The 14,659-nt window shown below is 39.3% G+C and overlaps 1 protein-coding gene across 2 annotated transcripts in view; it reads right to left on the minus strand.

The window, feature by feature from the left end:
* The window catches only part of pdlim5a (PDZ and LIM domain 5a), a 62,867-nt gene that overhangs the window by 35,319 nt on the left and 12,889 nt on the right, over nucleotides 1-14,659 (minus strand). For both annotated transcript variants that reach the window (XM_034118767.1, XM_034118768.1), the window contains exon 3: nucleotides 13,161-13,312. In XM_034118767.1, the coding sequence (XP_033974658.1) occupies nucleotides 13,161-13,312 (152 nt within the window). The remainder of the gene's footprint in view (nucleotides 1-13,160; nucleotides 13,313-14,659) is intronic.

Raw genomic sequence — 14,659 nt, forward strand, 5'->3', positions numbered from 1 at the left:
ACACAGCGAGCAACCCACCATACTGAATCAATAAGAGATTGTTGAAAGTGTGTGTGTGTGTGTGTGTGTGTGTGTGTGTGTGTGTGTGTGTGTGTGTGTGTGTGTGTGTGTGTGTGTGTGTGTGTGTGTATATGTGTGTGTGTGTGTATATGTGTGTGTGTGTGTGTATATGTGTGTGTGTGTATATGTGTGTGTGTATGTGTGTGTGTGAGTGTGAGTGTGAGTGTGAGTGTGAGTGTGTGGTGTGTGTGTGTGTGTGTGGGTGTGTGTGTGTGTGTGTGTGTGGTGTGTGTGTGTGTGTGTGTGTGTGTGTGTGTGTGTGTGTGTGTGTGTGTGTGTGTGTATGATGTCTGAAAATGGGGTTGGTCAAGAGGCAGCGGTGGTTTTAGTGGAGGTGACACCGACTGGCATATGTTAGTAACACCTGTAGACTCTATGCTACAGAATACAAATAGGCACACACATCCAAGATATACAGTAGAGGCCTAGAGTGATTTTACAAGTGGAAATGATTCTATCACAGGCTATATGTGTGTGAACTCATAAAATGAGTGTTTTACTTTTTCCGTCAGACTTTTTGTTTACTCAAACAGAGAAACTCCCCACATGGGAAACAAAATATAAAAATATGCAATACACGCACCAACTGACATGAACACACACACACATTCTCTGTCTTGTTTAAACAGCACACACATCATTGTGTATAAAGCAGCTCTTTTATGAAGTGTGCTACCATTTGGATGACAGAATCGTTAAAAGTATTGAAGGGACAAAGGCCCAGTTGACACAAATACATACACATGCACACACAATGATGTATTATTCAAGGTGTGGTGACAGGTTGGCCCAGGAAATGTTACTAGGGTAGGGCAATAACACAGACTACAAGGACCAGCTTATACTGCAGCATCTGCACCTGCAAATAGGCTTTAATTGAATGCACACCGATGTAGACATAGAACAAAGCGGTGCAGGCCTTCTTAGATTATTTTCAATTATTGGACGTGTGAAAAACTTGTACTAGATTGATAGGTTATAAATGGCTCTGTTTTTCTTACCAGAGCTGGTCCTGTTTGCCTGTCTGGTTCTTTATGAGCCATAATCTTATCACTTGATTTGTCTTGTTGAGACATTTTTTGGCAGCTCTTGTTGAACGTTTTTGTTGTAACATTTGCATTCCTTCCAAGAACAGAAGGGAATGATTTTATTCAACTGATGTATATTTGAAAAATGATGTGTTCCTGATATATCATTTTCTTTTCATTCAAATTTCCCCTGTGTCCATTCATCTCCCTTCTCTTTTACTTCACTAGCAACGATTGCTGATACAATAAAATCTATTATAGAAGAGACCAAATGATATTGTGCTTATCAAAAAGGTGTTAGAATAATGTGTGTGTCTGTGCGTTCAACTGTGCAAAAAGATTACATTTGTCCCAAGGGATTCAGCAACACGAGAATGAAACCCATGATTAAGAGAGTGAGAGATAGGAAAGGGACTTCCTGCTTCACTGTGTGAATCAGGGGCTTTAGGATGTAAGTCATTTATGTCATTAAAGTAAAACATGACATTAACTTTGTTCTTTCAGTCTCAACTTAATATAAACATAAAACGTGTTTCTGTTTCCTTCCTCTTTTAAACTAACAGGATTTATACTACTCTCCATTTCTCTCTGTTGTGTTTTAATTATCTCCCATTCTAATTTAATCTTTCCAGTCTTCCATGTCGTTTGCCACCTTTTTTTCATCTTCTCTGAGATGAGGTCACTGTTCTTTGAACAAAAGTAATGATTATTATTTAAACGAAGCCCTCTAAAATATGCGGTCGTCATTCCTGAAGGTGGGACACTATTTATTGCTTTTTCTGTGCCTTATTAGGAAGAAGGGGAAAGAGTAGGCTGCTTTGGTTTCAGGTTTTTTCTTTCAAATTGTACCTTAAACTGAAGCAGACAGACCAACGTGACCGAGATAAAATGCCAAGGCATCAAGTGAAAGAAGTGACTGCCTTGTGTGGTTTAGTATTTGAGTGTCAACAGAGTGTTTGTAGTGTAGAGTAATGGTGGTGGTTAAGGGGTACAGAGGAACAGTGTGTCAGTGAACTTTAGGTGTGATGTAATTATGACTACATACTCAAAGAGAAAAATAAAGATTAGGAGTGAACAAAGACTACAACACCCGATTTCACAAGTGGTGAAACACTCCTATGCCGGTGGGATTTAATCCAAAAACATCTGTGTTATTCCTCTGCTATTTCAAGAGCAGTGGGTGAATTTATCTAGAACTGACCTTAAATACATCTGGAAGCTGAGTCTGCCTGTCTTTATCAGTTCTCAAACTGGGCATAACCATAGGAGACAGATGCTACCCACAGATCACATGTACTGAAGGTTTTTATGTGTGTGTGCTTTTGTGGGTGTGTGTGTGTGTGTGTGTGTGATCCTGCCGATCCCTTATCCACATCCTCCTGCCTCTATCTCCACAGAGGCCTCGACAGGCCTTTCAACTGAGAATGACATCACATACGATCCTAAAAGAAGCTTTGACACTTACCAGACAAAAAGAAACAAGATTAAAACCAGAGCGATGTGACTACAAAAACATGTGTCAACTAGAATGGAACTTGGAGAGCGCTAACCTCTGCCAACTGGAGCGTGAATTTGCTCCTCTGTGGTCCAATTTCCAAGTTGGGAAGTCATTCGTGGAGAGGGCGTTCATGTGAATTTTGCCAGTCCGGAACAAATTTTTCCAAATATTCTACATAATATGTATGCAGCACAAATTCCATATCGCAATGTATCCTCCATGTGAGTCAGATCTTCCCCAAAATGTGTTGTTCTGTTAAAGACACCAACATCATGTAGCCGATGAAATATTGGAGTTGTGTTTAAATTGTTGTTCCTTATCCTCTACCAACGATCAATGTGGCTAGACAAAATGCTTGAGGGTTAGAGTCCACTGTGATGTTCATGAAAGGGGCTCTCACACTGGCTGCCCGTTGTTCTGATGGAAAACAAAAATGTGCACTCAATATAGATTTGACCTGACCCTAGTATTCAGGTCAATAACTCTTTATATGGTAAGTATTCAGATGGCTCTTGTGGTACTCTTAATTTACACAAAGACCCATTTTATATCACTTTCTGAATCTTAATCTACCAAAATATATTGAGATAAACCTGAATTATCTTAACAATTACACACAATGTTCTTTTGTGAAATGTAGATTACCACAGGAACAAAAACAAATCAGAACATGTTTTTCCTGGTAGCATAGCAACAAACAAGCACATTTTATAGTAGCTCACTTTCTAACAAAAACACTACACTACACAGCATTACACCGGTACCCCAAGGAGTCTTAAAAGCAAAACATGAGAGGAAACACTCACATTCAGTTAAACCCACAAGGGCAGGAGAAAGGAGGCAATGTCTCAAAAAGCCCGAAGGTCAACATTACTGCATCAAACCCGACAGCGCAGAGGGAGCAGCACTTCAATTACTAACGCTCAGAAAGACGAGAGGACAAACTTCACCTCAGGCTCGCCGGAATAAACACTATAAAACTAAAGTAATAGATAAAGTAGGGAAGTGTGAGAAAACAGGTTTAAAATTAAAACATTAGGCACAGACACTAGAATACACAGCTCATTTACATATCTTAATGTGTTTGGACATTTAAACAGTAATGGAAGGGTGGAGAGGACACATGTTTGAAACAACAATGTGTAAAACTGTATTCAACGCATACAATTTAGAAAGGAAAATAGTTACTACTGAAACACATGTTGTGGTCTGTATACTTAAAGGTGGGGTAGGTTTGAGAAACCGGCTCGAGATACACTTTTTGTTATATTCCATGGAATGCTCTTAACATCCCGATAGCAATGAATATCTTAAGTGCTTTGACAAACAATCCATAAAAAAATGTCATCTGTGGAAGCCGTAGTACTGTAAAAAGCACGACCAATCATTTTAGCCGGCCCGGCTAAAATAACTGGATGGCCTACCTGCCTGTCAGCCTTTCATCTGTGCACAAACTTATCTCGTGCCCTCATTGGTCATGTGCGCGTTCTTGTGTGTTGGAGGAGGGGCTCTGTAAGGAAGTGGCAGATTTTCTCCGGTTGTGTATTTTCAAATTCTAGCGAACTCGAGCTGGTTTCTCCAAAATTACCTACCCCACCTTTAAAGCATGTCATTCTTTGATGTTTTAAGTATTTCATAGGCAGGGGACATATTTGTTCCTTTTATGTGAAACTGTTTGGTTTAACTGTATTGTCTAAAGGAGCAAGTAAGTCTGACTGCCTGCACTGTCTCTGGGATCACAAGGCTGTAAAAGAAGGAGATGGGCAGACTGGAGTCCTGTGTTGTCTTTTGAAATCTAATTTAAACTTTTACAGGTTTGTTTCAAAGCAGACCACCCCAGAAGTACAAAGTGTAGATTTAAACAGAGGAGCTCACGTGAAGGCTAAAAAAGAAAATGCAGGCCCAGGGAAAAGCCGACACAAACATGCGTTGACATTCAGTCCCACACACAAATAGCAGAATCCAAATACTCATGCATTCCCAAAATATTTTTCTTGCAACAAAACCTGCCATGTTTCAAGCATTTTTCCTCCGTGTTAATGGCTCTTGACCTGATAATTCCTCTGTGAACACTTCATGGCAATTCCCAAGCAGAACATTGCCATCGTCGTTTAAAAGATTTAAAGTGTAATTAAATAAACTAATGACTGTATGGACTGTATAACTGGATGGTGGCCAGCCTTTTTGCAAAAGACATAAAAGAAATGTTTCACACTGTTAATGAACATGTAAAGAAATACATTTCTTTTTCACTGCAGCTGATTGACAAACACATCATGACAGTTTTGATAAGAACCATACAACTCGAGGAGAGGAGAAACACCAGACAGATCCTCAGAGCAAATCTGGGTTTATCAAAGGCATGTCAGTGTTGTCAAACTGATTTAAAGTAAACCCTAAACTGTGTTTCTGAAATGACACAACACAGGTTAAACCCAGCACAACCAAAGCTCTGGTGGGATTTCATAAGACTGAGATGAAGATTGCATTGTTTAGAAATCTCTGCCTTGGAGGCAAACTCAGCACATGCTGGGGCTCCATGAGGGAAACCAGCGAACAGGGGGACCCACACTGGATAAGGACGTTCACATGGTTCTAGGGGGCCCCAAATGGGATGAATTAAAGCAGAGATTCAAGATTAATGAGCTTTTAGTGCTGTGGTTTTGTAGGCTATATCTGGCACTCAACTATACTGTGAAAAAACGTACAGCACTTACAACACCAGCAATGTGTGTATTCAACAGAAGAATAAACAGTGGACTAATGACGGCTACACCTAAAATATACATTTGATGGCAGTTAAGGAGGGAGGGAAAGTGATTTGTATTGTTTTGCTGTCTTTTCTCACAGTTTCTAGTTTTCTCGCTGTCGGCTCACAGTTGTTTCTCTTAGGCAGCAGAAGCAACACAGTACATCAGAAAGAAATATAGACTAAGGAGACAGAACTCCAGCTGGGTCCAGAACTTAGTGCTCAGACAACCTGTCCATCAAAATGATGCAAAGCTGGCAAGGCAGTGTTTTCAATTTTCAACATCTGGCCTCAGGTCTGTTCAGAGGGTTATATAGATACCAATGTGCGTCAGTATCACTTAGAGGATTCACTCACAGAGATTTACTGGCTCATTTTTATTTTCCTTTATGTTTTTTTCATCTTACTTTTGATTCTCAGTTCAGTGTCCAACTTTCTGTCTCCGTTTGTCTAGCCCATTTTCTCTTTCTCTGCCTCTTTTTTTGCTAACACACTGTGTGCACTTTTCTCAATACCTTTTCTTTGTAAGGCTGAGAGTCACGTGTCTCATAAACTTAGGCGACACTGATGTGACAGTGATCATAAATGATATTGGCTCTGACATTGAAGAAATACCTGAGGTTATGAATTTCCATCAGATTTTTTCCCCCTTTAAAATCCTAGCATTTTCAACAGATGAGCCTGAAAAGGATAATGGTGGAAAAAGGTAGAGAAAGAATGAGTGCGCTCGATATACTAGAAGAATGACATCAGTGCAAACATCTGTGCATTTTATACATCCATATATCCAGTATACATATGTCTTATGTAATCAACCTATACTGTACAGTAGGGTGCCTTAAAAGGTCAAATGGATACCCTAAAAGACATAACCACACATGCTCCTTACACATGTCTGCATAATTTAAACATGATGTCATCTGATTGAGTTAATCAATCATGGCAAAAACAAATACCCACACGTTTTTGGGCTAAATTAAAATATATCCCAGCCATTCTTAACTGATAACAGCTGACCTAAATCTTAGTGTGAGATCTACAGAAGAAGACGGTAACCTACCTCTAGTCTAGGGAATGAGTGCACAGTGTTTTAAAATATGTTGATTACAATTTATTATTAAGTCATTTTGTAACTCTAACTAGACGTTTATTTATTTTAAACAACTGCTGAGTGTTCTGTTAATGATCTGCCTCACAGTGTGAAGCCCCTTTATAATAATTACTCAGCTTTTATGAAATGAAGCTTCTTGTTTTTCTCTTCAAATCAGTCCAGAGGATTGTGCACACAGTTCACGCGGCCCGTCTGGGTATCACTCAACAATGCTGGCTGGCCTAAAGATGAGTTATCTTGGCTTACAGTAAGATATATCTGGCAAAGAGCTGAGAGGAATAAAAAACAGAGACAGATGAGCTCAACTCAATGTTCTTGGCCTCAGAATATATGTGGGCTACCTTCACAGACCCCTAATGTTCTTGGGATTAGCATTTTCTTTGGCCAAAACAACTGAACAGAAAGAGACAGGCAGAGACAGGTGTGTCGAACTGAACCAGCATTCTCTTGGTATTATGATATTGCTGTAAATACTCAAAGCCTAGCTACAGATAAGGGCCATTACGATGCTCTTTGGCAAATACTACAGACCAGTGAAAGACAGAGACAGGTGAGCCCAGTTTAGCACTTTTGACTTTGGAACATGTTTGGCAAATATCAGAACCGAGTAAGTGACAATAGCAGCTGCGTGGGGTGTCTATGAGTACAGAGGATTTCCAAAGGGCTGTGAATTTCTGTAGCTACATTACAAGTATCCAAAGTTCTAATTGATCAAGCCAATACTGAAGGAATTACATGATCAAGCGTAGGGTTTGCATTGATAGTAGTTGGAAACATACTGTAGAGCCCTGGTGGCGCAGACCATGAACCTTTGCATTCTGCTTTCCGATAAGGGCACAAAATGTCCGAAACAATAAAAAATGTTGAACCTTACAACACAGAAGTAATGCAGTGTATATTTCTAACATTATATTCCATTTACATTTGATTTAAGAAGGTGCTCTTTTAGCTCTCTGATTGAGGGGACCAGCTATTAAACCATGTGACTATCAGAGTATGACTTTCATTGCTCTCAAAAACTTCAGCAGGCCAACTTTTTTCCAATTGCATTAGCCAAGTTATTCTGCAAAACAGAGATCTGTCCTTGCCTCCTTCAAAGCCAACTGGGTCAAACTTGTTGTTTTTGTTACACACAGGTCACGTCAATGGGACCATGCCATCCATTATTGGTTTCATTTCAAAGTGTTAATTACAAACAGAAAATAGATATTTTCAATAAAGTAAAAGTCTTACTGCAAAAAACTAACTGATGTAAATATCAAATGACCAACAATGTAACGGATACTATGTAACTTGTATTTTGACTGTCATGAGGGTGCATGCTGACAATTACAGATCAGAGTCATTGGGAAGATAATAATTACATCATAAATAAAAAATCTACAAGAGGACAGATTTGTGTCAGTCTGTGAATTTTGCATCACAACATTTTAAAGATAAAATGACATGAACCTCTGATATATCTGGCCAATGGCTACTTCTGGCGCAATGTTTGATGGGCATGTGTCTGTGCACAAGCGTCAGCATATCCATGTACAACCCGGGGATCTTGTTGACTCTATTCAGAGAACACAATGTAAACAAAATGAAAAAGTATACCACAGCTCTAAATAAACTTCCCCCGACCAACCCCTTACCCACGCATCTAGAGCCAACTTCAGACTCAAAATAACTCACACAGCTGACACTGAATCTGTGTGTGTGTGTGCGTGCGTGTGTGCGTGCGTGCGTGCGTGCGTGCGTGCGTGCGTGCGTGCGTGCGTGCGTGCGTGCGTGCGTGCGTGCGTGCCTCTTTGTTGGGCTAAAGAGAACCACACCGTTCAATTTCCTTCTGCTTGTATGTAACAATTTAGAGTTTCTGCACATGCACGGGACATCTACAACCTGAGTGTGTTTATACATGACTTATTATGGCCTGTTCTTGTGGCTTTCTGCATGAGCACATAAGACTCCGCCGTTATAAATGTGACGCCTCCACTTATGAGACTCTCGGTCACAAAGAGCAGGCTTGTCCAACACTATAATTATCCTGTTTGAGTTCCTTTCAACAGGGTGAGATCTCCTCTCTGATAAAAAGAAGTGGAACCAATTCACTCAGCAAAACACAAAAAAATTGTGTATGGTCGCCCGAGTTAATTCAAATTGTGCATTCATTTACAGGCAGGTTCTGTGATGTGCCTTGGGTGAGGGCATAAGGTCAACTGCATTTCATTTTGTACTTTCTAACTGCTTCAAATACATCAAGACCTTGAGACTGGTAAAAACACTCAAACACACACATTGAACAGGACCATTAAACAGCCAAATTAAGAAAAAAATACTTTACTGTTGGGAATAAAGCATTTAACCAGACATGGCAGCTAAAGAGCATAACAATGAAATACAAAGGTGGTTTTGTTGAGGCATGGGATGAATAGGTCAAATGAACAGCTGAATACTGGTGTACCTCTCGAGAATAATGACATTGCTTTAGAAAGTAATTTCCATGTTAATTGTACCATACTAGTGGGACTGCTTCAGGACAGAACTATGAGCTTGAAGGAAACTTCCTTCTGCATTTTCTATTCATCAGCAACATCTTAATGTTGGGTCTTTCTCAGTTAGAAAAGCTCTCACGTTATCCCTCAAAAGTTCTCACTCTCATTTCTAAATGACTTTCCTCTTTCCTGCTCTCTTACTTACATTTCTTTCTTCCTTCAAAAACATCTCCCTGCCAATCTGTCATCTTTTCAAATAACTTCCCACTGCTTTATCTTATCAGTTTCTCTACCCATATCCTCTCTTGTTCCTGCTCTGTCAACACTTCCATGATTCATTCCTCCTTGTAGTTACATTGATATACTGCAAACATTTGTTTAAACTATGTTTTGATGGAAAATGTAATGGGCTTTATTTATTATTTTGTAATGTAATATGTTTTCCTATTTTTGTGGAAGATGCTCCAATACCATCTGGCAGTGTAACATTCTAATTAATACCAAGCAACCTTTTGACAGTTTACTTGTGTGTGTATTATGCACACATGTGCTCCATGTGTCCATATCTCCTTCTAATACATGGTTAGTCTAGCTAACAACATATTAGTTGTTTTTAAAGATCTCATCAAATGGAATTGAGTTTGACGATGAAGATAAAAGTAGTAAAATGATTCACTGGCAAAAGAAATTCCCAGAACGTCGACTGCATTTTTTCCACAGCTGTGAATCGTAATCAGAGTTAAACTTTATGGATATCTATGAATCTAAACATGGCGCAGTGATGTTTTAACATCTGGTGCCATCGAGCAGGGTGATCCACTGTTTCAACATTTTCCATGAACTGCAGATGTCAACCACATTGATCAGATGGCCTTGAGGAATCCATCTCCATCATTGTTTATGTGTCTTTCTTCTATCCCTTTTTCATAATATTACTTCCATTTGCATCCCTTGACGTTCTGTGAGTTTTTTTTCATCTTTAGATTCTGTTCCTGGTCCCTTTACTATTGAAACCCCTCTCCTTCAGCAGGAGAGCACACACACACACCAACGTTATTTACCAGAAAGTTGTGAAAGCTCCAAAGGTCAGGACTCATAAGGTTGTGTTTTGAGAGCTATTATTAACGCAACAATACAGAGTGCATTCCTAGATGGGGCAAAACAGATTGAAATGTCAGTAAAACAACAAACACTTTAGATTAGTAACCAGTCATGTCAACATTACAACGCCTTCAATACAACTTATGGTAGTAAAACTGTGAAGAAAAAGATACTGATAGCTAGTAGACTATTATCTGAATCACAGTATGTGTCACCGATGATACTGATCTTTGAAAGCCTTCAGAATCTCCCAGTCAAACTGTGATAAAGTGACAGACTTACAGCCATGTAATTCAATTTACACAGTGCATTGCCAGACATCGCTGCTGTTGCCAAATATAGTTCAGCCCGTTATGCTGACATGTAGCAGTAAAGCCCCCACATTTTGAACATTTCATATGTTCACTACACTAACAGTATTAAAAGTAAAAAAGATTGGTCATTCCTGAATGAAAGAAGCTGATAAAACAGACTTTAATCTATTTGCAATCTGATTTTTCAAGTACAAAACTTGTTGGAAGCAAAAAACCTGCAGTTTCTCTTCCAGTCTTGTCCATGTCCACACATCTGCTGCCCATCTCTTTTCACCATCACCCGTTTATTTGGAAAAAGGAATAACAACCTGTCTCCTTTTAAAATACACACATACAGACGCCACATGCATTGTTAACATCTCTCTGTATCTTCTCACTGTTATCATTCCTCTTTCTATCTGACCCAGTGACAAACCCAATCAGAATGTGCAGGCAGAAAGGAAAAATGAACAGAGGAGCGAGTGACGCCTATAAAGTGAACAGAAACAAAGAGTGTAGATTGGTTATTTCCATTAGGCATTTAAATCCATTGAAGCCCAGATGTTGACCTAGGCATGACACTCTTTGGATATACAGTATTCCTAACTTACAGTGCCAATAAAAGCCAGCGACAAACAGAAATATACCTAGAAACACTTGATTATATTTCTTATTGTGCAGTAAATGGAGTCTGGATTGCCCGTCAATCTTCTAGACCATAAAGTAGTCCTGTAGAGCAGAAGCTGGAGCAAGCTGTCCCCAAAGTCGCTGCTTAATAATATAATACTGCCAGTTAATGAAACAAGCTGTGCCATGTGTTTTAAATAGGGCATGATACCCTTAAAGGTCTGATGTCTGCCACAGAGAGATGCAGAACAGATTATCCTTTAACTGGTCCAAATAAGCGCAATTTAAGATTTGAGATTTGTTCGGTTAGGCACGAGCCCGCTCTTTTGGCTGCCATAATTAGGTAATTTAAAGTAAAAGCCAATAACTGATACAAATCTTGCTCTGTTCGTCAAGGCGGTTGAAAACATTACCAATAAATGATGAATGTTAAAGGAACACTTTGACAAAATGGGTAAAAAATGCTTATTCACTTTGTTTCCAGTCTTAATGCAAAGCTAAACTAACCACCGTCTGGCTGTTGCTTCTTATTTAACAGTCAGACAAATGTTTTTAATGTACAGTATTCCTTTGAGAGAAAATATATATGGTGTGCCAGTAATAATAAATCATATGTTTCAAAAAGGATGTGATGAGTCCTGCAAAGCACAAAGATCATATCAACCTTTTTCACTACATGTCAAACAGAGGATGAAGGACGGAAATGGTAAATCTATTAAAGGTCTCATCCACAGTTAGAAACCTTTTGTGATGTCTTAGCAAATGATGAGACAAGTGTAATTGAAACAGCTAAGCGGTATTAATAAAATGACGGACAGACCGATTAGCTGTAAATTTGCCATGTCGTTGTCAGCACAACTGTTGTCTTCATCAACCCTCAACTAACTTTAGCCAAGATTTATTCCAGAAACGTCTTCACACATCATAGAAAAGAGTTTGATCATAGGTCTCTCTTTCAAAGTTACAAACACACACCGACCTTTAGTTATTATAAGCCCTGGAGTATTATAGTTTGTGATCTCTTCCACAGAACCAAAAGAAAACTTCTTTGGTCTGTCATCATTTGGACACAAATTAGAGGACATACCCAGTAGGACATACCCAGTAGCCTCAAATGACGGAAGGGGTGAAAGAAATATTAAAAGTCATTGAGGATGGACAGAATGTGCAGTCCAGACATGCAGCCACAAAAGGAAACTGAGCATTTCATTACTTCAATTAAGTCAATTCAGATTTCAGGTTTAGATATGACAATTCATTTTTCCTATGACCCTGTAAATCTGCTCCTCTATTTAGTGACCTCAAATCCAAAAAGGACAAGCGTAGGAGCCTTGCACATCCCTCAGAGTTTAAATGAAAAAGCACGCATACAGTAGGTGCTGCCAAGAAACCGGACAATCCAAACCACATGAGATCCAATATATAACCAAAAACCCACACACACAAAGACACACAGACACAAAGACACAAAGACACAAAGACACACAGACACACACACACACACACACACACACACACACACACACACACACACACACACACACACACACACACACACACACACACACACACACACACACACACACGATAAATCAGCTCCACTGCACAACAGGATTCTACCAAACAGTGAGGAGTAGCCCCTGGGGAAGAGGGGATGGTCCACATGTGTGATACTCTCGCTGTGATTTCAGTTATTCCTTTTTTCTTCGGGGAATGGGAGATGAGGCAGAACTAATGGTGTTACTGTGTGTTAGATTAACTCTAACAACAACAGTGAACATCTGCCTGTATGCGGGATGTCTGGAGTTCAAAGGGGAAGCATGGACTTAAGAGTTTGGGTAGAGAACATATAAATGTGCTCTGGGTTTGTCACACTACAGGAATAGGTGTTAGTATAACCACCCAGCCAAATTAGAATGATTAAATAACAGCAAGTACATACATTTAGGTTTCAGCATTGTAAATAAATTATTATAAGCATAATTATTTGAAATGCTGGGGCTGTGTCTGCTGAAGGTGCTGAAAAAACACCCAATTCAGGAGAGGGCTGCTAACATATAATCAGTATAAACAATACTTCCTGTTTGCCATTGTGCATCCTTTATGAGGCACTAGGCTCCAGCTGGCTTAGCCCTATGCTTACTTGAATGCCCACCTGCTATAGACACATGTACACACACAAACACACACACACTGACTGTGAGATCATGACTTACTTCTGCAGGTTGAGGCTGAGGTTTCCACTGCAGCTCTTGATCTTGTTCTGGGCCTCCAGGTGATTCATGCCCTCCGTGGCGATGCCATCAATAGACAGAACCATGTCTCCAATACCAATGCCCCCTTTAGCCGCCTTCCCACCATCCGTCAGCTGCAGGCACACAAAACCACAGACAGTTAAAATGATATACAAAAAGCATAAAATTCAAGATTATTAAGGGATTAGGAGGGTGGGATGTGCACATTACCTCTGTATTTATCACAGGATGCATGGATCTATTCCATTACAGAAGTATTTTGGCAAAGCTAATGAAAGAGCTGGTTCTTTACCACATAATGGTGTGTCTAGTGTACATTCACTGATGCGTGTCTAATAGCAGGAGCCTTCGTCTTTGAGTTACCTTTGTTTCTTCTTTATGACCTGCTGTCATACTGGGCTTACTGTACAACGTGTTAGAGGAACATTCAAAATGTCTCTTAACCACAGCATGTGAGAAATAAAGATCACAGCTATAATGCATTCCTTGTGTCCAACTTCTACTCTACTGTATGAAGCCATTTCATATGGTAAGTGAGTGAACATTGAAAATAAGATTACTAAATATACAGCATTACAGAGTATAGGCTATATTTTGATATAAACATGTATCAAACAAATAATTATTTAAAGTTTTAGAGCCATTTTTAAGGAGCAGTTTAACAAAAAAGGTGGTGTTTGGTAATGTCTGCTTCTGAAAATAGAAAAATGAAGCTTAAACATTAGAGATCAACTAAAGAACATATAATCCCAGTAAAAAGCAATCATGTAATTATACTTCGTACAAAATGCTATTAAAAAGGTGACAAATAGCTAATGGGACCTAGCGTCACGGTTTAGACAGATATTTGTTTTATTGGCTTTGAGGAAACAGCAAGCCAGACATCTCTTGTTTTTCACGCATCATAACATATACATACACTTCTTTTGTCTCTGGTTGTTAGTGTCTCCTATGCATTTTGAGGTATACTTGAAATATCTGCATCCAAACAAGGTTTAATTGCAGTACTTCCACTCTGGGGGAAGCTGGTTAATTTGAACCAGATTCAAGCCACACACAGAACTCATGCTGAACAGCAGGTCTGGTATTTAGTACCAGCATGTTCAACATGGCTTTAACATGGACACATGCTGTACGGTATCAACTCTGTTCTTGACAGACATGTTAAATACATAATTATAATAATGTCCGGGGAACAAATGCAGCATTTTCCGCACCCATAGTTGCTGCTGTAGACCATCTGTTTACGAGCAATGCTAAACAGATTTTGTAAACAAGTTTTGAACAACAGTCGCGAGGCAACTAACCACTTAACTGGCACCAAGTAGGTCTGAGTCTACACCAAAATAAAATGTGATTAAATGTGTAAGGACATGTGTAATGTGTTGACACTCATGTGAGTTAAAGTAAGTGTTATTGAGGTACATTTACACAAACATATAATGTTTTCATTAAAACAC

Source organism: Trematomus bernacchii, unplaced genomic scaffold (genome assembly GCF_902827165.1).
Source record: "Trematomus bernacchii unplaced genomic scaffold, fTreBer1.1, whole genome shotgun sequence".
NCBI classification, from domain to species: Eukaryota; Metazoa; Chordata; class Actinopteri; order Perciformes; family Nototheniidae; genus Trematomus; species Trematomus bernacchii.